The sequence below is a fragment of the Hypanus sabinus genome, chromosome 3 (genome assembly GCF_030144855.1).
Source record: "Hypanus sabinus isolate sHypSab1 chromosome 3, sHypSab1.hap1, whole genome shotgun sequence".
In the NCBI taxonomy this organism is placed as follows: domain Eukaryota; kingdom Metazoa; phylum Chordata; class Chondrichthyes; order Myliobatiformes; family Dasyatidae; genus Hypanus; species Hypanus sabinus.
The window spans coordinates 140,831,936-140,859,080 of record NC_082708.1 but is presented as its reverse complement, the minus strand read 5'-3'; the positions used below and the strand labels follow the sequence as shown (position 1 = coordinate 140,859,080).

The window sequence follows — 27,145 nt, the reverse complement described above, 5'->3', positions numbered from 1 at the left end:
ACAAAAGGGCCGTGAATAAGAAAAGTTAGGCAGTACAAAGTTTTATAACAGTGAATACCCCACCAGAACCTCCAGTAGGCCAGCAACAAGAACAGAATGGCCTTCATCTTCCTGTGGCTTCAGCTACGCACTAACGGAGACGATAAGAATGTGCTTTAACTTTCAAATGCTGCTTTTTTGTCAGAGTTGTCGAGATTTCTCTGAGTGTTTCAGAAGCCTTTGTGATAATAAAAAAGTGTGTAGAGAGTTGAGTAAATGTTTTGTCAGTGTAAAAAAGTGTTCTCTCTTATGGATAGTTCAGAATAATCTCTAGAAACTGTTTAAAATTTGAATTGCTGCTTATTCCAGAGTTCGGGAGGGTTAGGCAGGGTAAGCATTGTTGTTTTTTAAAAACAATACTAGACAATACCTAGTTTAGCTAGGCTACCTATGTTCATGTTTCACGTGGATGTTTTTAAATGAGTTCTCTAGCCGCCTTCCTTAAAAACTGTGATCTCTTATGGAATTTTGATAAATAGTGCAGATTGCAAGGACGTGTATTTAATTGTAAGTATTGCTTCTTCTAGTTGGACGAATATTTTGTCAGAGTTAATGTTAAACTAAACCCATTGTTTGTCAATGCATTTTGTCATTACCATCACAGTGCACATTTTGATGGGAAATAACGTTTTGTTGAGTATAATATTGGTCTGAACTCATTTGCTAGAGTCAAGTGATTTGATGCCAAAATCAGTATTCTGACAAAAAGGGTTAAAATTCCAATAGTCTAATTAGTAAATAAATGTTTTGTTGTTTAGCCAAGGAAAATATTGACATGCTTAGAAAATGTCACAAAAATTTTTGAATGTACTTAAAATGAATTAAAACAAATTTATTAAAGGGCATGGTTTTTATTTGCTGGATTGACGTTGAAATGTCATTTCATTTTAAATTTAGTATTATGATAGTACTGACATTCTTCCGTGAAAACTCTGCAAAAACGCCTTAAAATATGACAGTTCTCAATGCCAAGATCTGGTCTTCATTCCAGAGCCTAAAATAAAGGTTATAACATAATCAAAACAGGGTTTCAAGAAATTTCATTTTTTCATAATTCCAAGTAGTCAGAAGCGCCGCAAATTGAAGGATTGCCCTAGTATTTTCTCCCCGTGACGTGAGTTTCTTCTGGGTGCTCCGGTTTCCTCCCACAAACCGCTTAGTAGATTAGTTGATTATTGTAAATTGTCCCATGATTACGCTGGGGTCGCGGCCCGAAGGGCTTATTCCACGCTGTATCTCAAAAAAAATATTTAAATAAATGAATGAATTGTCTCGACCCAAAACATTTCCTTCCATTGATACTGCCTGATCCGTTGACTATATTTACCTTGCTGCTGTTTTGCTGCATTGCAATAGTGGCCAACTGTCAAACTTCTTAAAATCCCACGGAAAACTGAAGATAAACATTTTTGTTTTAGTTTTTAACGTGATTAAGAAATTGTGAATTAAGTTTTAAATTACCCTCCCTCTTAAGCGTCGCGTTCCAAATTCGTCTGTTAAACAAGGCATCGAGTCGTAGTGGAAAACGAAAGCTGGCTTGCAAAGGAGGCTCGCTGTCATCGTGTTGACACAACATGAAAGCACTCCCTCGTCTGGCAGCAAGCGGAGACCGACAGAAAGAGAAGGTAGAGAGTCCTTGTTTCACCCAACCAATTCCACCATAAGGACCAACGTCAGTCAGTGCATATGTGAAAGAGGGAGCGAGAAAGAAAGATAGAGGGAGCCACAATCTGCCACTGCAGCTGCCTGAACTCCACATTCAAAAAATCTTCACCATTTCCATCCAGTTTCACGTCAACAGACCAGCTTTAAAGCCAAAACAAAACAAACACACACAATTTTTTTTACAGCAGGTACTGTCCTCTTCCAATACTTTTAAGCGTTTGGGCTCGTTTTCTTTTGGGGAGGGAAAAGAGAGATTAATGTGTAGAGAAAGAGAGAGAGAGAGAGAGAGAGAGAGAGAGAAAACAGGAGGACGATGGAGAGTACGTGGAGGGAGGGAGAGGAAGCAGAGGAGGAGATCCGGCGTTTAAGGAAAATGTCAAGCTTTTGATGTCTTTTCCGTTGTTGGCCTAGTTTCTGCTACAAGGGGAATTTTTTTAGTTCAGCAATTTGATCCCGAACGTCGCCGATGATGGAAATAATATAGTACGTCATTAATATGGCGCCAAAAGCTTGTGTGTTGTGAGAGAACAGGAGGGGGTGGGTGGTGGTGGAAGCAGGCAGGAAAATGATAGGGTGTCCTTTTTCCTGCAAAAGTTACCAGGAAGGCGGAGACCTCCGGCTGCAGTGTTTAATATGCGCGGGTTATTGTTAAAAATTGCGACTGCGATGTTTTTTTAAAAAATGAAGCGGCTGGAGGACGGGGCTGGGATTGCATTCGGTCACGGTGGAGTTGCTCGCGGAGTCCCGACCGGGTCGGAGCGATGTGTATATTTGGCCACTGCTGTTGCCAGGCGCCGCGGGACGTGACGCGACCGGCCGGCCGGGCGGGCGGGCGGCCCGGGGTCGGGGCCGGGGCCGGGGCCGTCCGTCAGCACCCGGCGGGGCTGCAGACGCCCTTCGTGGCTCCCTGCGTTTGCATTTGCGCCCAAATGCTCGCCGTGGTGCCGAGAGATAAATTACTGCCACCCTGTCTTTACTCGAGATTCAAGTGGAGCAAAAGTAAAACCGTGGGGGAGGGAACGACGAAAATGTGTACAGCATGTTAAGGGACGGGCGATCGGGGGGCAGGACGCGAGCCTGGTGGAGTGTTAACACATGTTGCTTAGATAACAGCACCGAGAGAAATTAAGGTGCACTTGCATTGAGACTTTAGCATGTAAGTGATCGCATGTTAAAAAGTGTTATTTAATTTATGGGAGACATTTACAAATATAACTACTGAACATGTCAGTTTCCTCAGTTTTGTGCTCGTAACTTTACGGCTTAAACTTTCTTCCGTGCGACGTGCGGTCCGATTTGTTTATACAGCGTGTCATTTCATTACTCCCTCGATTTCAAGGGGAAAATCGAACAGTTTTAGAAATTATGAATGGGTTTGGTTTCTGGAAATGATCGTAGTTTGTGACTTGATATTTTTGGAGGGGGAAAACCTGCATGTAGTTTCGGAATACTTAACTGCCAACGCAGCTGCTAGTATTCAGGACACAGAAGGAGCATGAAAATTGAGGCAACAGTAGTTGTGTTGGAATGCACCGTCCTGTTCGGAGGCCAAATGTATCCCCTCGAATGCACTGTGTGCATTTGGCAAGGCTACCAGAGGTTATCTTCGATAAACAGTAGCGTAGGGGCTAAGGGCACACTCTTGATTTCATAATGTTCAGCCTTTCCACTTTTCTAACATTCAGATATCAATGTCGAGCTGGCTGAAAGCTTTGAAAGGCTGTATCAGTGTTTCAGAGAATGGCAGTTACTTTTCATAAACTTTTGCTCTTTGTGATATTTGGGTAGATATAATCTATATCTTTGTCCCCCAAACATCTCTGATTTCAGTGTGGTAGTAAATCTGGGTAGGAGTTCACAGTTCTGACATGTTGGTCCATTGCCTCCTCTTCTGCCACGATGTGGCCACTCAGATTGGAGGAGCAATACCTCATTCCGTTCAGGTGGCCTCCAACCTGATGGGATGGACATCAATTTCTCCAACTTCCAGTAATTTTCCCCCACTCTGGCCTCTTACCTCTTCCCCTCATCTGCCTATCAATTCCCCCTGGTGTCCCTCCTCCTTTCCTTTCTCCTATGATTTTTGCCTGTTCCACTTATCACCCCTCACCTTGTTTTCCTTCCCTTCCCCCACCACCTTGTTTTGACATCTTCCCTCTTCCATTCTGGTCCTGTTGAAGGGGCTTGGCCTGAACCGGCAACAGTTTTATCATTTCCATGGTTGCTGTCAGACTTCAGTTCCTCCAGCAGTTCGTGTGTATTGTATGGGATTTCCAGCATCTGCAGACTTTCTTCTGTTTAGGAGTTTACATTATCTCAAGTGTGTTGTGGTGATGTACTTCCCATAAGAGAAAGCGTTGCTAAGTGACCAACAGCCAATGTGTAGTTCATTCATGGTGACTGAACAGTTTAAAAAAAAAAGTGATGTAATAATACGTTGGAAAAAATACTGCTGGATCAATTGAGTGTTACGGAGCTAGACTGCTGGGCATATAAACTCATTCTCTGATCAATGTGCGGGTAGTTCCCTGTGTAGGTTAACTAGAATTGATGGAAACTTGCTCCTGTACCTTTATTTTCCTCTTTATTAATTGGTCTGATTGCACTTGTTTAGATATAATGCGTCCTGATGAAGTCTTTGTCCGAACTGTGGACTGTTTTTCTCTCCAAGGATGCTGCCTGACTTGCTGAGTTCCTCCAGCATTTTGTGTGCGTTGCCCTGGATTTCTGACACCTGCAGAATCTCTTAGGTTGAGAGAAAGTCTTTGTTTTGTGAACGTGTACAAAGGCAATGCCCACGAATAATGAAATGAACCTATTTCATTTTCTTGAGGTGTTCTACTGTGTCTTGAGAACTTTAATTTTCTATTAAGTTGTGATTTGTAATTGACGTTGTATGGGCAAATTTTTAAAAAGCTGAATTTAGAATTTACGAGAAATATACTAGTTCAATAATTAACTTTGAGGGTTATGCCATTTAACCAGGTGCATTATTTCCATCTGGGCAATTTTTGTGTGGCTTGTAGAAACTTCTAATGTCTCGGTCAGATATGAAAATTATAGAGCAGAAAGGCTATGTGTAGGTTGAGTACTAAAGTTACAAACACATGGACAAAGCAAAAGACTCCAGATGTTAGAATCTGGAGCAAAGAAGAACTTTTGGAAGAATTTGATGATCAGGCAACGTTTGTGGAGATAAGGAGATAGTAAATGCTTTGGATTGAGATCCTTCATCTGGACTGAATGAGTAGAGTAGAGTAGCCCTCTTTGTACTGATCACCTGCCTTTTCAGTCCAGATGCAACGTCTTGACCCAATATGTTGATCCTCCATTTATCTCTACAGGTGCTGTCTGTTGCGCTGTGTTCTTCCAACAGATTTTTGTTTGAGTTGCATATACTTTAGATGTTTGCTTCATTCTTAATTTAAGAACAATTTAATTAACATCTCCCTTAAGATGACTATTCAGTTTATGCAAATTCTTTTGATATAAGGCAGTGATATGTTTGCTTTTGTGATCAAATTTTTGCATCTCTGAAGTCTGTTTCAGAGATGGATGTAAGAATTTGATTGCAGAGCGGGAATCTGATTGCCAGAGAGTCTTAGAACAGTACAGCACAGAAAAAGGTCCTTTGGCCCATTTTGTCCATACTGAACTATTAACTTGTCTAGTCCTATAGACCTGCACCTGGACCACAGCTCTCCATACTCCTCCCATCCATGTACCTATACAAATTTCTCTTAAATTTTGAGTTTAAGCCACTTCCGTTGGCAGCTTGTTCCACACTCTCACCACCCTCTGAGTGAAGAAATTCACCCTCATGTTCCACTTAAACATTTCACCTTTCACCCTTAACCCATAACTTCTAGTTCTAGTCTCACCCAACCTCAATGGAAAAAGACTGCTTGCATTTCCCCTATCATAATTTTGTATACCTCCATTGAATTTCCCCTCATTTATCTATGTTCCAGGAATAAAGTCCTGATCTATTCAAATTTCCCTCTCCCTGAAGTTCTGGCAACGTCCTTGTAAATTTTCTCTGCTCTATTTCAATCTCATTGACAGTGTAATTTTTCATGGAAGATAGTAATGGATTCTGCTTTGTATTTTGCTGTTTTACCTGATGATAATTCTATACTGTGTCACACTTACAGCTGCTGGGTTTTCCTATCAGAATAATGATAGTTTAGTTTGAATACCACTGAATCACTCTCAGTTATGTAACATGAAGCAAGCCAATGCATTTTCCTTTATGTGCATTTCTTGGGTGATATGGTGATTTTAATTAGATGCCCCTTTTTATCAAGCAGTTCATTCTTTCTTTGTGATTAAAACTTACTGGCCAAGTTTTCCACTTCTGGCGCTGTCAACTCTTCTGACACCTGCTGTGCCCTTGCCAGATATTTGCTAACTTTTATGTTGCTGAGTCAAATTGTCCTTTCATGAATAATCTGACAACTTGACTATTTTCTACAATTTACATTATTGTTTCATCCAGTATCTTGTATTTCTTTGAATATTTTAAACTCTTAAGCCAAGTCTTTGTATTCAAGTACTTCATCTTATCATTAAAGTTTATACAATCGATGTTTGTTTGTTAATGCATTGTCTGAGAAGGGTGAGTACTCACTAAGGGCAAGTAAAGGAGCGTTCTTCAATTCCCTTGCTCGGCAGAATTGCTCAGTACTCGGGAATGAAAGCCTGCCAAAAAAAAAGAATCGCAGGGTAGTATGTGATGACATTTATGTACTTTGAGAATAAAATGATCTTGAACTTTGAACTGAAAATTGACACTAGACATTAGAATACTACAGCACAGTACAGGCCCTTCAGCTCTCGATGTCGTGCCAACCCATATATTCCTTTAAAAAAAGTACTAAACCCACACTACCCGGTAACTTTTTTTTTCATCCATGTGCCTGTCCAAGAGGCTCTTAAATACCCCTAATGTTTTAGCCTCCACCACCATCCCTGGCAAGTCATTCCAGGCACCCACAACCCTCTTTGTAAAAAAACTTACCCCTGATGTCTCCCCTAAACTTCCCTCCCTTAGCTTTGTACGTATGCCCTCTGGTGTTTGCTATTCATGCCCTGGGAAACAGGTACTGACTATCCACCCTATCTACACCTCTCATAATCTTGTAGAGCTCTATCAAGTCCCCTTTCATTCTTCTACGCTCCAAAGAGAAAAGTCCCAGCTCTGCTAACCTTGCTTCATATGACTTGTTCTCCAAACCAGGCAACATCCTGGTAAATCTCCTCTGCACCCTCTCCATAGCTTCCACATCCTTCCTATAATGAGGTGACCAGAATTGAACACAATACTCTTAAGTGCGGTCTCACCAGAGATTTGTAGAGTTGCAACATGACCTCTCTACTCTTGAACTCAATCCCCCTGTTAATGAAGCCTGGCATCCTATAGGCCTTTTTAAGTATCCTATCAACCTGTGCAGTGACAGTATGGATTTAAACCCCCAAGGTCCCTCTGTTCATCCACACTCTAAAGTAACCGACCATTAACCCTGTACTCGGCCTTCTGGTTTGTCCTTCCAAAATGCATCACCTCACACTTATCCGGATTGAACTCCATCTGCCACTTTTCTGCTCAACTCTGCATCCTGTCTATATCCTCTCGTAACCTTCGACAACCTACAGCTCCATCCACAACTCCTCCAATCTTCGTGTCATCCACAAACTTACCCATCCTTCCGCCTCTTCATTGTGATTTTATAAAAATCACAAAGAGCAGGGGTCCCAGGGCAGATCCCTGCGGCACGTCACCAGTCACCGACCTCCAGGCAGAATACTTTACTTCCGTTACTACCCTCTGCTTTCTTCCTGTAAGCCAATTTTTTATCAAAACAGTCAAGGTTCCACTGATCCCATGCCTCATGACTTTCTGGATAATTATAATAATAATTGATTATTATTTTTCCGTTAAAACTTTGGAAGCATGTTTTACATTATAATTTTTTATGTATCTTTATACTTTATACCTGCAGTTAATTAGGCGGCTCTGATCAAGGCATAGTTCTCTTAAATATAACAAGTTCCAATATTGTTTTTCCATGAGATAAGGAAGTTGTCATTTGTTTGATTTGTGCACCTCAGTCATTATTCCAGAGTTCAAGGTCAGTTCAAGCACCAGCTTGTCTTCAGCCACACAAAAAAATCAATCACAAATAAAATTTAACCCCATAGCAGTGGATTTGCCACAGATATTTCTAAATTTCTGCCTGCAGTCTTGTTGGAGAAAAGATCGTTGCTATTAAATTAGTTTCTACTGCTCAGTTAGCCAGCTGACATGTCACCAATGTAACTGGAAGCAACCAGATGTATGCTTGCCATCTTCTGCTGTAGGGTTCCTCTGTTTGATGCTGTTGCTGCCTAGGGATATTTTTAAGAGGACCTTAGTTTGGATCAGACAAAAGTTGCCTTAATTATATAATTAAGTGTGCTTTGGGGAATTGCTACAGTGATCGTGTTTGTTACAGGTTCATCACTTTAACCCAGAAGTGTAGAATTACCACTGAATGGATGATTTGCCCATCAGGACGTAAGTCCATGTGGATGAAAAATTCCAGATACTGCTGTTAAAAGAGAAAATGCTGAGAGCACTCATCAGATCAAGCAGCATCTGTATAAAGACAGTGTTTCAGGTCAGGGACCCTCTTTCTCTTTCCACAAATGCTGCCTGACCTGAAAGTTTCCAGCAACTTTATCTCTTTCATCCATTCAGCCCCATTATTCTTTGTCAGTTTGTGAATTATTTTCCCTTGAGTGCCTGTCCACTTTCCTCCCCCCCCCCCCCCAAAGTAAACCCCTGATTGACACAGTTTCCATTACCCATACAGGTTCAAAGTACAGCCATACTCCAAACAAGACCAGCTTTTCTTATCATTCCCACCTTACTTAAACTGGAAATTCCCGAAGTTTTTGAGCCACCTGCTAATAGAGTCATAGAACACAACAGCATTGAAACAGGCTCTCCACCCTGTCTCATCCACGCCAAGCAGCTTCTCCTTGCTTTCCCACGTTAGACATGCCATGATTCAGTGCATCTTTGTCAAGCTCATCCTTTGCTCTGGTTAGCCATACTAAGACCTGTTGTTTATTACTGCTCAAAGCTTAAGTTTTGTAAATCTGTAAAATTGCAAGTTCTTTTTGAGAGACTTTATATCATACAGTTTTACTTTTAATTTACTTATTGGGAGTTTTGTGTTTTGTAATGTAAACTTTCTCATTTCGAAGGTTGCAAAAATGGTTGTTTGAAATGGGTGATACTGTTTGGATGATAACTTCTAGATAAAACAGTTAACTTGTAAGTCTCTTAATGTTTTTTTTCCCAAGAGGAAGTTTTTAAATTATACAAAGAAGCTGTGAAATTTAAATTGTTCATTGTTAAGAGAGGTGGGCAGGTGCCTTGGAGTTGTATTGCATTTCACAGTTTGAAAAGGCACTTAATTTTTAATCGCAAATTGTGTTTATCTATCTTCTGTTAATTTTCATTCAGTGAATTTCCTGAGCAGCATGGCTGGAAACACAAAATAATGAGATGGATATTACTACTTTATTTTGCCTGTTAAGTCAACAGATATTTTGTTTTTAGCTGAAATGTTTGGTACCAATTTAGAAAGTGGGCTAAAAGGAGCTGCAATATTCACAGGCCATCTTGGATCACTTAGCTGGTGTGAGCAGTGAGTGTGGAAGAGTGAGAAGTATGATATGCCATATTGTGACGGCTTTGACAGAAGATACATAGAGACTGTTTCCGAAGGCTGTAAATTCTACAACTTGGGGGATATACACTTGGGTTAAATGGTTTATTATTTGGGAGTAAAGTGAGGAGAAATCTCTTAAAGCTCTAGATTGCAAAGTTTTCTGAATTTGTAATCTTTGTTATTTATTTAGAGATACAGTGTGTAACAGGCCCTTCTGGCTCATTGAGACATTGCCCAGCAAACTACCTCTTTAACACTAGCCTAATCTCAGGGCAGTTTGGCCAGTGCGTCTTTGGACTGTGGGACGAAACCGGAGCATCTGGATGAAACCCACAGGGTCAAGGAGACAACGTACAAGCTCATTACAGACAGCGCCAGAAATGAACTTCAATGCCCCGAGTTACACTAACCGCTACTGTGGCACCTCAATGTTGGAGGCTGTGGAAGGTCTTGTTCAATGTATATAGGGCTGAGAATAATCATCTTTTGGACCTTGGGGCAATCAGCAGATTGGATAGGAAGGCAGCTGTCCAAAAGGCCAAGTCCACTTCTATTACCAGTAGTGAAGATTTCTGAAATTTAGAAAAGGACAGAGAAATAGACTGTTACACTTTGTGAGTCACACCATCCTCTGGTTTTGTTTGTTCCATTTTTATTTTGAGTCCAGCAATCCAAGGCTTTGATTAATTGTGTGTTTGTTTCTTTAAATTCTCCTGTGGCCAAACTTTAGGTCTTTGCTGTTGCCTTTGTCACAGCCTAGGCTGTCTGTCTGTGTGTGTTGTGTGGCTGTTGACAGTGAGAAGCACCACATTTGAAACTGATCGTGCCCTGCCTCCCTGTCCACTGTTGGATTTACATGTCCAGTGTTGGATGTTCTTTGTCATGTCTCTAATACTGTCTGATTGAGGAAAGATTACTTGCCAGATTCTTATTCTGGAACTGTTGACTGCATTAAAATGGAATATATGATGTTAGTTAAGAATGGTAGTGATGACAGTTTTTGGAATGTAGTTTATCAAAACTAGCTCAAAGGTATAAGCTCACATTATTTTTGCTACAGAGGAAAAGTTTAAGTTTGGTCATAGTATAAACTATTAATTGGATTCCTTCATGTGCTTCAGTAGTTGTGCTTGGCAAACCCGTCTAGTTTGCTTCCAGCTATGTATAGACCTTGAGCCAAGAGACTGAACTATGTACTTGTTACAGTTTTAGCTTCATTTTCTAGCTCCTGTAATTGCAGCTGAGTTTCTGATATCAAGGCGTGCACGTGTGCTAGCTATAGTCAAGAAACAATTTCCATATGAGGCCAGACTTGTTCCAGTACAGTTCAATGACATCACTTAATCAGCGGGAATTTTGTAGGTGAGGAAGTTCAGAATTCCACTGAGTTGAGGTACCTTGGTGATTCAGAAACAAAACATTCCATTCAGTATTTTAATATTTTTAAAGAGAAACAAATTAGTTAAGAGTAAAGCAGTTTAAATAATTTTTGAAGCATAAGGCAGTACTGTATGGATAATACAGAGATCTGACACTACACAGCTTCAGTTTGCGTTCCACCCATTCATCACGTTGTTGGATTAATTTCGACTTTTAAAACAACAAATCTTCTGTACTAATAATTTGTGTGTGTGGTTGTGTCATTTGGTGGTAAAATTAACTTTTTAAAAAATTAAAATTGATGCTGAATTACCATGCAGTCAAATTGGTATGACGTTGCTTCTTTGCACTTAAATTAATTTTCAGAAGTATATTTTGTTAATGTTATGCTGGCTAGAAAAGAAGGGAGGGTGTCCATCTGCTGCTGCTGTTGTGTGACCCTTGTGGTTTGGAGCATGTTTACAGCATTTACTTACCTTCATATGTCCATACAAACTGGAGGAACCCAAGCCTTAAAAACTCAAGAGCAATCATTTTTAGTAAGTGGAAAATGTGAGTGTCTTACTTTCAGTGCATGTAAGTGTGTATCAGTTTTAAATGCTGCCTGTAATCCATTTTGAGTACCGGTAAAGATGTATTTTAACGGGGTTGCTGCAGAGAAGTTTGCAGTTGGTTACTTACTAATAGCAGATTATAGTGCAGTAAGATAGGGAAAGCTCATAGGATTTGCTGTGTGTAGAGTGGGTAGCCTTACACTGTCCAAGTGTATATGAAATAGAGCTGTGTAATTGAAACCTGGATTTTAAGCATGTGCCTCAAATTATCCTGGAATATCATTTTAAATGACTTTCAGTGTGAAAGCTGCTGGTTTATGGGAAGTCAAAGCATATGCATTTTTAAAAACTGTTGCTTTTTAGTGCACAACCAACTTTTAAGGTATTGCTGAGTTTTTAGGGGACATGGACCAGGTCATATACCTCTGGTTAGTAGGACCGACATTGCAGTGCTACTTTATCCTTCTAAAGCTACTTTAAAATGCTGAAAACGATGTTTCATGGTGGACTGACAAACCAAATTTGACGTATGCCACATGAGGAGTTATTAGAACAGATGAGAATTGGTTTTAGAAACATAGAAAACCTACAGCACAATACAGGCCCTTTGGCCCATAATGCTCTGCGGAACATGTACTTTAGAAATTACCTAGGATTCCCCATAGCACTCTATTTTTCTAAGCTCCATCTACCTATCTTGGAGTCTCTTAAAAGACTGTATTGTATCTGCAAAATACCCTATTGTTTTTTGGAGTGTCTTAAAGGAGAAAAGTGAGGAAGTAGCATTTTAGAACGAAAGTTCTAGAACTTGGGTCCTCAGCAGTCGAAGGTAAAGATGACATTGGAGGAGCAATTAAAATCAGGATTGGCACAAAGGAGTTCAAAGAGCACAAGTTCTTGTGAAGTTGACAGGCTAACATTGATTATGGCCATCAATGATTTTAAAGTTAATCATTTTTTTAACTTAACCATGGGCAATAATTAGGATGAGGTTTGGTAAAATATGGAGAACAGTATTTTGATTAAAGGTTGAGAGGATGACTGGGTAGATCGAACCTCACCTATTCAAACATGGGAACAAGAGCTTTAGCTGCAGATGAATTGTATGCTCAGGCTGAGTATGTATTACTTTTGAGGTGGAAGTTAGTATGCCTAGAGATGAAACTGATAGCAGGTTCAGACTCGGACATCTATAGAGCCAGGGATGGAATTTATGGAAGCATATGTTTTGACTGGTATTATTTCATTCATAGTTATTATTGCTTGTGTTCTTCAGTGAGCAAGGTGGGCATGTTGGTGCTGGAATGTGTGGCGGACATTTGCCTCCTGCACGTCCTTGGGTTATGTTATTAATGCAAACAATGCATTTCACTGTATCTTTCAATGTACAAATGATAAATATATTGATCTGAACCTGATATGAAGGTAATGGTTTCATTAGACTTCCTAGTATTAGAAGACATATTCAATGCCGTAGATAAAGATGCAAATTTAATGATGGAGGAAGGAGATGACAGTGAAGAGAATTAAGGTGGCCATGAGACATAAGAGCACAATTAGGCCATAGGGTCTGCTCTGCCATTCCATCATGGCTGATTTGTTATTACTCTCAACCCTATTTTCCCCGTAACCATTGACCACCTGACTAATCAAGAATCTATCAACCTCTGCTTTAAATTTACCCAATGGCTTAGCCTCCATGGCCACCTGTGACAATGAATTCCGCTACCGTTTGGTGAAAGAAATTCCTCTTCACATCTGTTTTAAGTGGACACCCTTCTATTCTGAGACTTTTCCCATTATAGGAAATAGTCTTTCCACATCCACTCTATATAGGTCTTTCAATGTCCAATAGGTTTCAATGAGATCCTCTCTCATTCTTCTAAACTCTAGTGAATACAAACCCAGAGCCATCAAAGGCTCCTCTGATGTTAATCTTTTCATTCCGGGAGTCATTCTTATGAATCTCTTCTGGACCTCCTCCAGTGCTAGTACATCTTTTCTCTGATAAGGGGCTCAAAACTGCTCACAGTGCTCCAAATGTGGTCTGACCAATGCTTTATGAAGTCTTGGCATTACATCCTTTCATTTACATTCTAGTTACCGTGAAATTAATGCCAAAATTGCATTTGCATTCCTTATTATCGACTGAACCTGCAAGTTAACCTTTAGGGAATCCTGCACAAGGACTTTGAAGACCCTTTGCACCTCTGATGTTTGAATTTTCTCCCTGGTTAGAACATAGCTTATGCCTTTATTCTTTCTACCAAAGTGCATGACCATACACTTCCATACTCGATATTCCATCTGCCACTTCTTTGCCCATTTTCCAAGACTTCTGCTGACCCTCTGCTTCCTCAACACTACCTGGCTCTCTATGTATCTTTGTATTGACTGCAATCTTGGCTACAAAGCCATTGATTCCATCATCCAAATCATTGAAAGATAATGTGAAAAGAAACTAATCCAACACTGACCCCTGTGAATACCACTAGTAACTGGCAGCCAAACAGAAAAGGTGCCCTTTATTCCCACTCTTTGCCTCTTGTTTGTCAGCCAATGTTCTATCTATGCTGGTATCTTTCTTATAATACAATGGACTGTTATCTTGTTACGCAGGCTCTTTTGTAGCACCTTGTCAAAGGTCTCCTGAAAATCCAAGTACACAACATCCGCTGACAGCAATGCATGCAAAATGCTGGAGGAACTCAGCAGGTCAGGGAGCGTCTATAGAAAAAAAGTAAACTGTCAATGTTTCGGACTGAGACCCTTCATCAAGACCTGATCGAAGATTCAGATATTAATTTATTATTGATGTATGTATGTATTATACAACTCTGAGATTCTTCTTCTCCAGATAACCACGAAACAAAGAAAAGTCAGTTCAAAGAGAAACAGCATACCGACCCCCCCATACAAAAAAAGAATGGCAGCATGATCATCAACACCCCCAGCCCCCCTACCCCTACACAAAACACAACAAAAACATCCGCCTTCAAATCCTCTTCCCCATACAAAAAACTAACAAAAACAGATAACATCATAACTCCCAAACTTCTCTTCCCCTGCATAAAAAAAACTGAGCAAAAACAGCAATAACACAATATGAAAACCGTAGGACTGAAAAAATCCATTGTCCAAATCCTTAAACACAGAACCTTGGTAACATCCTTCGACATTATCGATAGAGACACTGGAGGGTTTCGGCCTGAAATGTTGACTGTTAACTCTTCTCCTTAAATGCTAAGTTCCTCCAGCATTTTGTGTGTGTGTTGTTTTGGAGTTCCACTATTTGCAGATTTTCTCGTGTTTATGGAATATCCTGCTTGTTATTTTCTCAAAGAATTCCAGCAGATTTCCCCTTAAGGAAACCGTGCTGGCTTTACCCTACTTTATACATGCCTTCAAGTGCTCTGAAACCTCATCCTTACTGATGGATTCCACCATCTTCCCAACCACTGAAGTCAGGCTAACTGGCCTATTTTTTTTGTCTCCTTCCCTTCTTAGAGTGGAGTGACATTTGCAATTTTTCAGACCTTCAAAACCATTCCAAAATCTATTGATTCTTGAAAGAGCTTGCCTCCACAATCTCTTCAGCTACCTCTTTTAGAACCATGGTGTAATTCAGCTGATCCAGGTGACTTGTCTACCTTCAGGCTTTACAGCTTCCCAAGCACCTTCTCCTTAGTAATAGCGACTACACTCACTTCTGCCTTTTATTTCTGGTATTCTGCTAGTGTCTTTCACGGTGAAGATTGACACAGAATGTACAGTTTGTTTGCCACTTCTTTGTCCCCCTTTACTATCTTGTCATCATAATTTTCTAGTAGTCCGATATCCACTCTCAACTCTCTTTTATTCTTTGTACAGTATATCTGAAAAACTTTTGGTATCTTCTTTTAAGGAAGTGTATCTTCATATTTCATCTCCTTATGGCTTTTTTTTGTTACCTTGTGCTAGATTTTAAAAGCTTCCCAATCATCTAGCTTTCTACTAAATTTTGCTATTATATGCCTTCTCTTTTGCTTTTATGCTGTCTTTGACTTTTCAAGTCCCCCACAGTTGCCTCATTTTCCCTTTAGAAACAACTTCATCTTTGGGATGTATCTATCTCGCGCCTTCTGAATTACCCCCAGGAACTAAGGCCATTGCTGTTCTGCCATCATCCTTGCCAGTGTTCCCTTCCAATCAACTTTGGACAGCCCCTCTCTCATACCTTTCTAATTCCATTTACTCATTGTCTTTTAAGGGTTCCTTTACATTAAGCTCCTAATCAAAACTGGTTCATTACATAACACCCAATCCAGAATTGCCTTTCCCCTAGTGACCATAAGCTGCTCCAAAAAACCACCTCAGAGGAATTCTACAAATTTGCTCTCTTGGGATCCAGCACCAAACTGATTTTCCCAATTAACCTGCATATTGAAATCCCCCATGACTGTCGTAACATTGCCCTTTTGACATGCCTTTTCTATCTCCAGTTTTAATTTGTATCTCACATCCTGGATACTGTGTGGAGGCCAGTATGTACCTCCCATTAGGGTTTTACCCTTGCAGTTTCTTAACTTGCCTATTCTGAATCAGGCTAAAAGTGCAAACTAGTTTGTTGTTCTTGTTGACTGAGAAGCAGTTACCACTGGACGAATTTTTGTTGAGTAGTTAGTGAATTTTGTGTGTGTGTGTGCTTTTTATTTCTAGCCCCACTCTATTTACTGGTTTGGAAACTTGTGTGAAGTAAGCAAGTGAGTAGAATTTTCCAGTGTTGGTCAGGATTGGCTGTTTTTTAGAAGTTACAAGAATTTGTCCAGTGGTAACTGCTTCTCAGTCAACTTGTCCAGCTTTTTATGGTGTGCATTTTTTTTTCTGGATTGGCTGTATACACTGAGTATAAATAGTTCATATAAACTTTGGCCAGACATTTTTCACCAATGTAAATAATCAAGTGCACGAAGATTGGAATAAATTCATTCAACTTAAAAGTAGACTTCAAATTTTGCTGTTCTTTGAAATATATGGCAACAGTTAACTAAGTTCTTGAGCTGCAATAACAAACTACTTTTGTTTTTGTTATTCAAGTTGGTTGTTGATGTCCTTGAATATATTGAATCATTTGTATTTGGTCCCTTCTATAACAAAGGTTCTTCTGATGGTTTGAGAAAGTGCTTTAAGAACACAAGAAATAGGAGCAAGAGTAGGTCATCTGGCTCGTCGAGCCTGCTCTGCCATTCAATAAGATCATGGCTGATCTGGCCATGGACTCATCTCCATCTACCTGCCTTTTCCCCATAACCCCTAATTCCCCTAGTATGCAAAAACCTATCCAATCTTGTCTTAACATATATTTACTGAAGTAGCCTCCACAGCTTCATTGGGCAGATAATTCCACAGATTTGTCACTCTGGGAAAAGTAGTTGTTCCTCATCTCTGTCCTAAACCTACTCCCCCAAACCTAATTCTAGTCTCACCTACCAGTGGAAGCAGCTTTCCTGGTTCTATCTTATCTATCCCTTTCATAATTTTATGTTTCTATAAGATCTCCTCTCGTTCTTCTGAATTCCAGTGAGTATAGTCCCAGGTGACTCAATCTCTCGTTATAGTCTAATTCCCTCATCTCTGGAATAAACCTGGTAAACCTCCTCTGTACTGCTTCCAAAAGCTAGTATATCCTTCCTCAAGTAAGGAGACTAGAACTGCAGACTATGTTGTACTCTAGTATGTAATATACCATGACAAACAATTGAAGCATGCAGACCTGTCATGTTGAACAACTGCACATAATAAAGTGGCTCCCCTTTCCAAATAAGTCGTCTCATGTCAGGAAAGCAAGTAAGGAAGAAAATCTTGCATTTGAATAGCACCTTTCAAGACATCAGAGCACTGCTGTAATGGAGCAGTGTTTTGAAGCATAATCGCTAAATTATTGGCGGGAATGAAGCAGCCAAGTGATGTGCGGTTGTAATTTGTTGCAGCAGTAGTGTGGGTTGTGGGTAAATATGTCGGATATTGGTACGTGACTGCAAAGTGTTCAATCCTGGTGTCGGATAACCATTCACTGTGTAAAGACATTGTTGGTATGAAGGAGTAGCTCATATCATTGAGTCATTTCCAGTAAACAATATCTTCAGCTTTTTTTAATATTAGTAAATCAGAAATTGAAGTTTTGTTGCTTATTTTTTAATATATTCATAAAAATAATAGAATAAATGAAATGTCAAGATCCAGGCAGAAGGTCCACATTTAGTGACCAATATTTGTTAATGAGAACTGTAGTTTGGATGCTATTGGTGACTGTTGATTTTAGGAAGGAAATGCTGACAAGAATTTCTTATTATGACTTCATGAGGGCATGCGCTAGAAAAAATAATAACAGGGAATTTGTGGTTAAAGTTGCTGAGTCGCTATTGTCTGTACCACAAAACTTCATTAAAGAGGAGGAGCCAGATTTGATTGTTAGTCTGTACTGATCTCAGCTGCACATTATCTGTGTTCCAAGGCATTTGGCTTGGGGAAGTCTCCCACTGCTGATTATTGAATAGTTAGACCCCTGCTAAAAGGTCAGCTTACAGTAATTTTTAAGGATAGCTTACAAGATCTAGAAGGGTTTGAATCCATTTGCAATTCCTTCAGACTTAGGAATAGAAAATCAGAAGTAGAGATTGTTGTGGGTTTATAACTTCATTTTTGAAAAATAAAGCGCTTCCATGTCTTGAAGACTCAGAAGGTGCAGTATGAATGTGAAGTTTTTTCTCTACATCATGCAAACCAATGCCTAGGTGGACTGAGGGTCCTTGTCTTTGTGATTTAAGAAATTAGAGTTTTTACTTTTTAACTAAATTGCATCTTTCCTTTGCATAAGTGGAGTAGCTGCTTTGTGGTTGATTGCCAGATCACTTGCACTGTATCCCTAAAGTTGAAATCTTGAAGACTAACAGTTGCTTTGCACAATGGTAATCTTCCGTTCAAAACCGCATCTGGGAAGTTACAAAGCAAGCATTTCCTGGAAGACTTGACTTCAGTGTGCTTACTTAGTGAGATTGATAAATGGCTTTTTTTTTCAGTTCAAAATTTAATAAGCATTGATACTCTTCAGATTTCAAACTGTTTCTGGGGCTGATAGATCATCAATATATGATTAGTTACTTCATAACTCCCCCTTATCCAGTCTCCAACCCCCAGCTAATGCTTCTGGAATTTGAGACCTCTTCCCTTATCATCATTTAAAGCCTTCTGATTATTTTTTCATTTTGCAAAACAGCACAGTATAATACAAGACTTATTCATTCTCCAAAGAAGTGTGCTTGCGAGGATTTATTTACAACCTTGGCAGAACATACAGAATAAATGCTCTGAGTTAATGTTTAGACATTTGAGCTAGCAGGATATGAGGGAACTTTTGGGAGGACAAGAGACTGTGACTCTATGTGTCTGCTTACCCAATGCATGGTTCAGTTAGAAAATGATTGCAACACTGCCATCGATCTGCTAAAGAGAGGCTGCAATTTTAATGTTCAGTTAAGTTGTGCGGATGTCAATGTCATCAATTATTGTTGGCATCAGATGGGAATTTTTCATTTGTCTACTGAAAAAAGCCATGTCCCAATTTTTTTTTTGGCATCAAGTTCAGTGAACAGTACAATTAAAGAGAAATTGCGAAGTCCTTGACCATTATCTGGCTCATAGCAAGCTTCAAAATCCACCTAGCAGTCAATGAGAAAAGGTCCCCCCTGTAGTCTATTGTAGTCTGCAGCTGTCCGATATTTATCCACTTGTTGGATTGTTTATTTTTGCTCTTAGTTGAGAACTGTGAAGTGGGGAGTGCCAGATTCACAGGGAATGTCAGGCGCGTTGCCATTGACATTGACAGCTGACCCGAAGCTGTTGGAATCTGAATTGCAACTACTGCGCATTTCCTTTATCTGCCCTGATCTGTTGCTTTTTAAACATGATGCAGCAATTTTTTTTTTGAAACGGAAAGTGAAATTGTATATCTCTTTTATGTGGATTAGCACAGTTTGTAGTATATTCCCAGCCGGAAGTGCCATTAATCTGTTGAATCACAGGAGAAGATTTAGCAATTCTGAAGGAACTGATGACTCTAACTTTTTTCTTTTTGTAAGTTATGACAAGGGCCTGTGTGTTATTATGTTGTTAATGTCATTTGGCTGTCGTAGCTAATATTGTTGAGGTTTTGTAGCCAGGTCATACAGTCTGGTGTGGCTGTGAAAATGTTGACCAGGTGTACACAAGGAGAATAGAGAGGGAATTTGTTGATATATTTCATCATTTGACTTTTTTGTTTTAGTTCTAAATAGGATAACCTGAGTTTGCATTATTATAAAAGATGGGTTAGCAAAATGGCATGTTCATTAGAGGGTGGTTCACTGGTTAAGGCTACAGCCTAAAAACTCCAGTGACCCAGGTCGATCTTGACCTCGGCGGCTGTCTGTGTGGAGAACATGAGCTCTCCCTGTGACCATGTTGATTTCCTGTAGATGCACTGCCCTCCTTCCAGGTACCAACACATGACAGTTGTTAAGCTAATTGGTTACTGGTAATGGCCATTTAATCTAGGTGGGTGACTGGGAAGTCTAGTCAAATACTTTGGCCATAAGAGAAAGTGTAGATTATCAGGGAATAATAGGGCATATGGGATAGTTCTGTGAGATCACATAGACTAAATAGGCTGAATGACCTGTCGTCAGAGATATAAATAGTTATATTTTCCTATTCTGTTCAACATTCACTTCTGGCCTGTTTACTTATTGCTGAGAGACCTAGGCAGTGTGTTGGTTTGTGGAATCATTGCTGAGGTCCTTCTTAGATGTTCACTTCTATTGTTCCTTTTCAAGGTGCACCCTTAGCGCCTCTCCCATTGTGATCTCTTCTTTGAGCGGCAGTCTCTGCCTGCCCTCCAACATGCAGTGGATCCTTTTTGGTGTGGCCAGAGACATCTGATTAGCAAAGTGTACAGTGGGGGGAGGGGGGAGGGTGAGGGAGGAGCAGTGTTCACCAGCCGACATCAGGAGTCACTTGACTGCCCTGTTGATGCATATGTGTGGCATCCAGCAGTTTGATGTGGTGACTGTCCATGTCTGTGGGAGCATAGTGTTTAACTCAGAGCACAGGAACAGGCTCTTAGTAATTAAGTGCCTTCTGGCTACACCAGGGGTGGGCAAACCTTTTGACTTGTGGGTCACAAAGGGTTCTAAAATTTGACAGGGGGGCCGGACCAGGAGCAGATGGACGGAGTGTTTTGGTAATACACCTCATAAGAGAAAATAAAATATCATGGGATATGTAGAAAACATGTGCTTTAATTTCAATTGAAAATGAACAAATGCATTACAACAAAATATCTGTCTTTGAAGTCCCATGGTATTTAGCTATTTATTGAAATAACTTTTAAAACACTGAAAATTAAATGAATAAAATACAGCTTTTTTTAATAGTAACAGTTATTATTTTAAAGCACTGAAAATTCTGTTATCCTTCAAGATATTATCATCATCACTCTCCTCCTGACTGTCTTTATTTCAAAAACAGTAGGAGATGCAGGTCTACATGTCCTGCTCCTTCTTATTCAATTGTCCCCTGTGCCAAAACTCAACAATGACCAGCACAAAGACAGAACACTGACAGCGCGCCAGTATGCGGAGCGCGTTATTTGATCTGGAGCGCATTTTTTATTTTGAGAACGTACGTGCACCTGCGCACTACTCATGTCCATCACTTAACAGAAATGACATGTAACATGTAAGGCTTATTGAAAAAAATATTTTCAAATGCATTTTTTACATAACACAACGAAGAAACATTTTTAATTTCAGTGGGAACAGTGTTGTTGGTCTCCCTTTTTAGCCAGCGCATTGAAGTCTGGATTTAGTTTTGTTGTGGCGATTCTCAGGATGGATCTGAGGTGTTGGTCAGTTAACTTGGATCTGTGGCTGGCTTTGTTGATGTTCAAGACGCTGAACGCCTGTTCACACAAATAGGTCGAGCCGAACAAAGAGTAAAGCATAAATGTGGAGTAATACGCTGCACCTCAACAAAGGTCAATGTATATAGAGTGCGTCATCTATTGGGAAAACGCCAGAATTGTGGGGAAAAAACGTTAACAAGGTTTATTAATATAATTTCATCAAATTCTGCGGGCCGGATTAAAAGGCTTAACGGGCCGCATATGGCCCGCGGGCTGTAGTTTGCCCATGCCTGGTCTACACGGTGCCCATGTCCTTCCATTCTCTGTACAAGTATGTGTCTATCTAGACCCTCTTGAATACCTCTGTCATATTTGCTACCACTGCCACTCCAGGTAGCACATTGCAGTCAGCTATTACCCTCAATGTAAAAGGAAAAAAAAGCTTGCCCAGCGCATTTTTGGACTTGCCCCTCTCAGCTTAAATGCATGCCTTCTGGTATTAGACATCCAGTCCCCTAGAATTTTGAAATCAGAATCAGGTTTATTATCACCAGCATGTGATGTGAAATTTATTAAATTACCAGCAGCACTACATAATCTAGCAGAGAGGAGAAATAATAATTGTAAATAAAATTTAAAAAAAACAAGTAAATCAATTACATATATTGAATATATTTTTAAAAACATGCAAAATCAGAAATACTGTAAAAAGTGACGTAGTGTCCAGAGATTCAATGTCCATTTAGGAATTGGATGGCAGAGGGGAAGAAACTGTTCCTGAATTGCTGAGTATGTGCCTTCAGGCTTCTGTATCTCTTACCTGATGGTAACAGTGAGAAAAGGGCATGCCCTGGGTGCTGGAGGTCCTTAATAATGGACACTGCCTTTCTGAGACACCGCTTCCTGAAAATATCCTGGGTACTTTGTGGGCTAGTATTCCAGATGGAGCTCACTAGATTTACAAACTCTGCAGCTTCTTTTGGTCCTGTGCAGTAGCCCCTCCATACCAGACAGTTTTTTTTTAAAAGCGTGTACACCAGACAGTCAGCCGTTCTTGTCTGGCACGTGGTGTCAGGATTGGTCTCCTTTCGGATTAACCGGGTCAAGGTATGAACGTTCCTGACTTGTGTTTTTTTTTAATGAGACTGAGTGGCTAGCTGGACGCTCGCCCAGCAAGGATGGAAAGCATGCTCAGGGGTGACCCAACTTGGATTTGAACTTGGGAGCCTTCGCTCCGGAGTCCGGCGCTGATGCAATTGTGCCAGCAGCCGGTCCAGCAGACAGTGATGCAGCCTGTCAGAATGCTCTCCACGGTACAACTATTGAAGTTTTTGAGTGTATTTGTTGACATGCCAAATCTCTTCAAACTCCTAATACAGTATAGCCACTGTCTTGCGGCCTTTATAGCTGCATTGATATTTTGGGATCAGGTTAGATCCTCAGAGATCTTCACACCCAGGAACTTGAAACTGTTCACCCTCTCCACTTCTGATCCCTCTACGAGGATTGGTATGTGTTCCTTCTTCTTACCCTTCCTGAAGCCCACAATTAGTTCTTTTGTCTTACTAACATTGAGTGCCAGGTTATTGCTGTGGCACCACTCCAGTAGTTGGCATATCTCGCTCCTGTACGCCGTCTTGTCACCACCTGTGATTCTACCAACAATGGTTGTATCGTCAGCAAATTTGTAGATGGTATTTGAGCCACCTGGTCTAAAGCTGTGTGGAGAGTTAATGAGATTGTGTCTGCCGTTGACCTGTTGTGGCGATGGCAAATTGCAATGGGTCCAGGTCGGTGCTGAGGCCGGAGTTCAGTCTAGTCATGACCAACCTCTCAAAGCATTTCATCACTGTCGATGTGAGTGCTACTGGGCGATAGTCATTAAGGCAGCTCACATTCTTCTTCTTCGGCACTGGTGTAATTGTTGCCTTTTTGAAGCAAGTGGGAACTTCTGCCCGTTGCAGTGAGAGGTTGAAAATGTCCTTGAATCCACCCAATAGTTGGTTGGCACAGGTTTTAAGAGCCTTACCAGGTACTCCATCGGGACCTTTCACCTTGTGAGATTTCATTCTCTTTAAAGACAGCCTAACATTGGCCTCTGCGTCAGAGATGACAGGGTCATCGGGTGCAGCAGGGATCTTCACAGCTGTCGTTGTATTCTCCCTTTCAAAGTGTGCATAGAAGGTGTTGAGTTCATCTGGTAGTGAAGCATCGATGCCATTCATGCTACACTCTTTCCCTTGTAAAACAATCACTCACAACGGTTACTCACCAAGTATCATTTCTCGAATGAAAGGATGCTTGGAAATTATTAATTCTGAAAACAATAGAAAGTGAATGGCCTTTGAGGTGATTTTTGGCACAAATATTCATCTGAATTTAACTTTGCTGATATTTCCTACTGGGCAAAATATTGGATAAATAAGTTAATTTGAAATAAATTAATTTTTTTAAATCCCCTTTTAAAATGGGATGCAAGCTACTTGAAGTTTTCAAAGTGGAATTTGATTTCTGTTCCACATCTTCAGTTTGGTCTTCTGAGGTCTTCTAGCTATAAGCTTTAAAGGAATGTTATCAGTGACAAAGGGATGGGCCTTTTTGCTTGATTCACTGATCTCATACCCACAAACACTTAATTTATAAATTTCCATGCGAAGTGGCCTTACAAGAGATCTAGGCTTGTGTGACAGGTGGCATCTCTATGCCCTCGGACTGAAAATCCTTATAACTGAGCTGTGCAGATCTTGAACCAACAAACACAAAACAGGAACTATAAATATGATGGAAATGTATGTGGTTCTAAAACTTAGAACTAAATTTTAAAATTTTCAAAGCTCATTAACTTTTCTGAAGAATGAGGCCCCCACACTCTTAAAAATTCAGTGCCAGAGAGATTGCTATAGCTGTAATTATATGCCTTCTTAAAATTAATATGCTTTAAAATTCATTCGGCTCCTTTTTCTCCTGAATTCATTGCCATGACAAGCACACAAGCTTAGTGCAATGAATTCAGTTGGTGAGGATCGTAACACATCGTGTGGAGGAACAAACTACCTATCGTATCGACTTCTGGAATTCATTTAACTTTACATCTACTTCAGAATTTGTTATTCCTCTCACATTTTCTATGCTATAAATTTCAGAGTTACCCTCATGTTCTTCTCATTCCAAATGTCAGATCATTATCTTCCGAGAGAAGATTGGACAGTGTAAGAGTTGCACTGATCTGAGAATTTCACAGTTTAGAGTTATTGGCCTTCATTCATTTGGATGACTAATATACATTTAAATTGGTTGCAAACGATCCTTTAAAACTACTGAAAATGACAGTGCAACTATCTGGTAACCCAGCCAATATTTAGTACGGAATTTTGGTTCTTGAATATTACTGGTTAAATCACCTGGACTGAAACATCATTCTATGTACCAAAGCGATTTATAAAGATCAGTTGTAAAGTAGGATTCATCAGGAATTTTCACTCAAATTTATTCACTTATGACGTACTAGGAGGCGGTCATTCTGGCCCCTCAAGCCAATGCTGGTTTATAGAGTAATCCCATTCCACCTAATAATTCTCCCAATAAACTATTCTGCCCACATCCCCATCAATTCTACTGCTTACGTGCACACTAGGCATTGCTAAAGCTTGAGAAACGTGGACAAGATACCTGCATATCCACGATACTCATAGGTTTTGCCCTCAAATCTATATTTAAAAAATTGTCCTTAGAAGACCGTTTCATCACTCTGCAGCCAACATTCTTTTAATCGCTTTGTCCCCTCTTTTCCTAGAAGTGATCAAAGCTCTTGAGCATAGGTATGCTTTTTACCAGAAATAAAAACAAAGTGCTTGAAATTCTCAACAGGTTAGGCTGCATCTGAGGGTGGGGGGTGGGGAACAGAGTTAAATTTTGCGTCATTAACTACATTTTTCCCCACAGATATGACCTGATTTGCTGAATATTTTCTGTAATTTTCTCTTTTTATTTTGGATTGTAGGCATCTATAGTTTTTTTTAAAAAAATCATTTGTATTTTACCTTACTGGCCAACTGTAATAACTAAACTTAACTCTGTAAGTGGAAGGAGTGCCACACCTACCCATTCACTTCCTCCGTCACCTCCATTCAGGGCCCCAGTCTTCCTAGGTGAGACAACACTTCACCTGCAAATCCGTTGGGGTCATCTGTTATATCTGATGTGGCCTCCTCTACACTGGTGAGACGCAACGTAAGTTGGGGAACACTTTGTCGAGCATCTCCCTTCCATCCACCAACAGTAAAGTCTCCCGATAGCCAACCATTTTAATTACAGTCCCTATTCCTGTTCCGATATGTTTGTCCATGGCTTCCTATTTTGCTACGATAAGGGTACTCTCCAGGAGGAGGAGCAACTTCATATAATCCAAGTAGCCTGCTTGATATTTTACCGTAGACAGGTACTTAACAATTGGTAATAATTTTCACACCATAAATCCCGGTGTTACTCACCCCTCAAAGGCTGTCAGTTCTTCAGAGTAAACACTTGCCTGAACTGAAATGAAGATAGAATCTTAGGAACCTAAAATAAGCTTAAAATTAAAACAATTGTTTATTCTGTCAGCCATTTGGATGCTTTCTGGTCAGATTTGACATGTCATTAGTGCTCTAGTGATTCCCTGTACTTTTGATAAGACAACAGCCTGTTTGATTTCAAAACTGCCCCCTTTCATTTTCTTGCCCCGATCCCGCTTCATACCCATTCGTCCACCATCAAAGCAGAATTTACTCCTCCTTTAAACTTCACCTTTATTTCCTAAAACCTAACTCAGTGTTGTATTGTGATGCTTCGATACTTTGTCCAGTTGGCAATTCATGGAGAAAACACACCCGTACTGTTTCCTTTCTGGATTGGCCTTCCCTAAAGGATAATTTCAGGATGAAGTTATTTTAAAGCAAGCCAGTGCTGAATGGTGGTTGGGGGAGGGGGTGTGGGAGGGGACTGCAAGTGGATCAAAATTCAAAGATGCCTTGTTTGTCTTGATGAGAAAGACACAGTATCATTTAGTTCAAATTGACATCTTTTGTTCCCAGATGTTTGAAGGGACAGAAAGTTGATGCACTAATGTGGAGTATAACTTTAGAAGTGGCAGCAGTATACAGTACCTCATTTCACCAACAGACGTGCACATCCATTTAAGTTGTATTTGCAAATTTTAAACTGTATGATAAGGCAAGAAATTTTTGTATTTAGGAGGTATCAATGTGTACACGTTGGGGTAGTGCACATGGAGTTGTTCAAATAAGGTATAGTAAAACTAAATCATTATTCTGATGATGTTCAGCCAGATGTTCTCAACACTTTCATTCCATTTAAAAAGTCATTAAATTAATGCAGCGTTAGAAATAATCTGATTATTGGAAATGCATTACTGTGTGCGTCAGTTCTACTGTCACATCATTTAGACTTAATGACAACTGTTTGGGATTAAAGATGGAAGTGTGGCATCGGGTTAAAAGAAACTGTTTTCCTTGCAGAAGGCAATAATCCTTAGAAGGCAATAATCAAAACAAGCTCCATTGTGGAGTTATTTGTCCTAACTGTATCACAATTAAAATTGTAAAGTTTGAGTGGTTTATTTTAGTGTGCCATCTAAGTGTGTACTATGACTCTTAGTGTGATTAGTTGATTAGTTTTTGTTTAAAAACTGCATGCAGTTTATTTATAGATATTATGGAGCTCAGTGATCTTTCACAGGTGGTTTAATTATTGAAAAGATAGTCTTGAATTTTTTCAGAAAACCCAAGTACAATGCATCCATTGATTTGTGTTTGTTTATTTTGTTTTCTGCTCCTCCCGGAGTTTGGAACATTTTCTGTGGATTGGAT

The 27,145-nt window shown here is 40.0% G+C and overlaps 1 protein-coding gene across 8 annotated transcripts in view; it reads left to right on the top strand.

The window, feature by feature from the left end:
* The first annotated feature begins 1,755 nt into the window (after positions 1-1,755).
* The window catches only part of LOC132391695 (protein Jade-1-like), a 157,610-nt gene continuing 132,220 nt past the window's right edge, over positions 1,756-27,145 (top strand). The window contains exons 1-2 of one of the 8 annotated variants that reach the window (XM_059965224.1): positions 1,791-1,892; positions 13,979-14,074. In XM_059965224.1, the coding sequence (XP_059821207.1) occupies positions 14,044-14,074 (31 nt within the window). In that variant the 5' untranslated portion in view covers positions 1,791-1,892; positions 13,979-14,043. The other 7 variants (XM_059965225.1, XM_059965227.1, XM_059965231.1 and 4 more) reach the window with 7 other exon arrangements.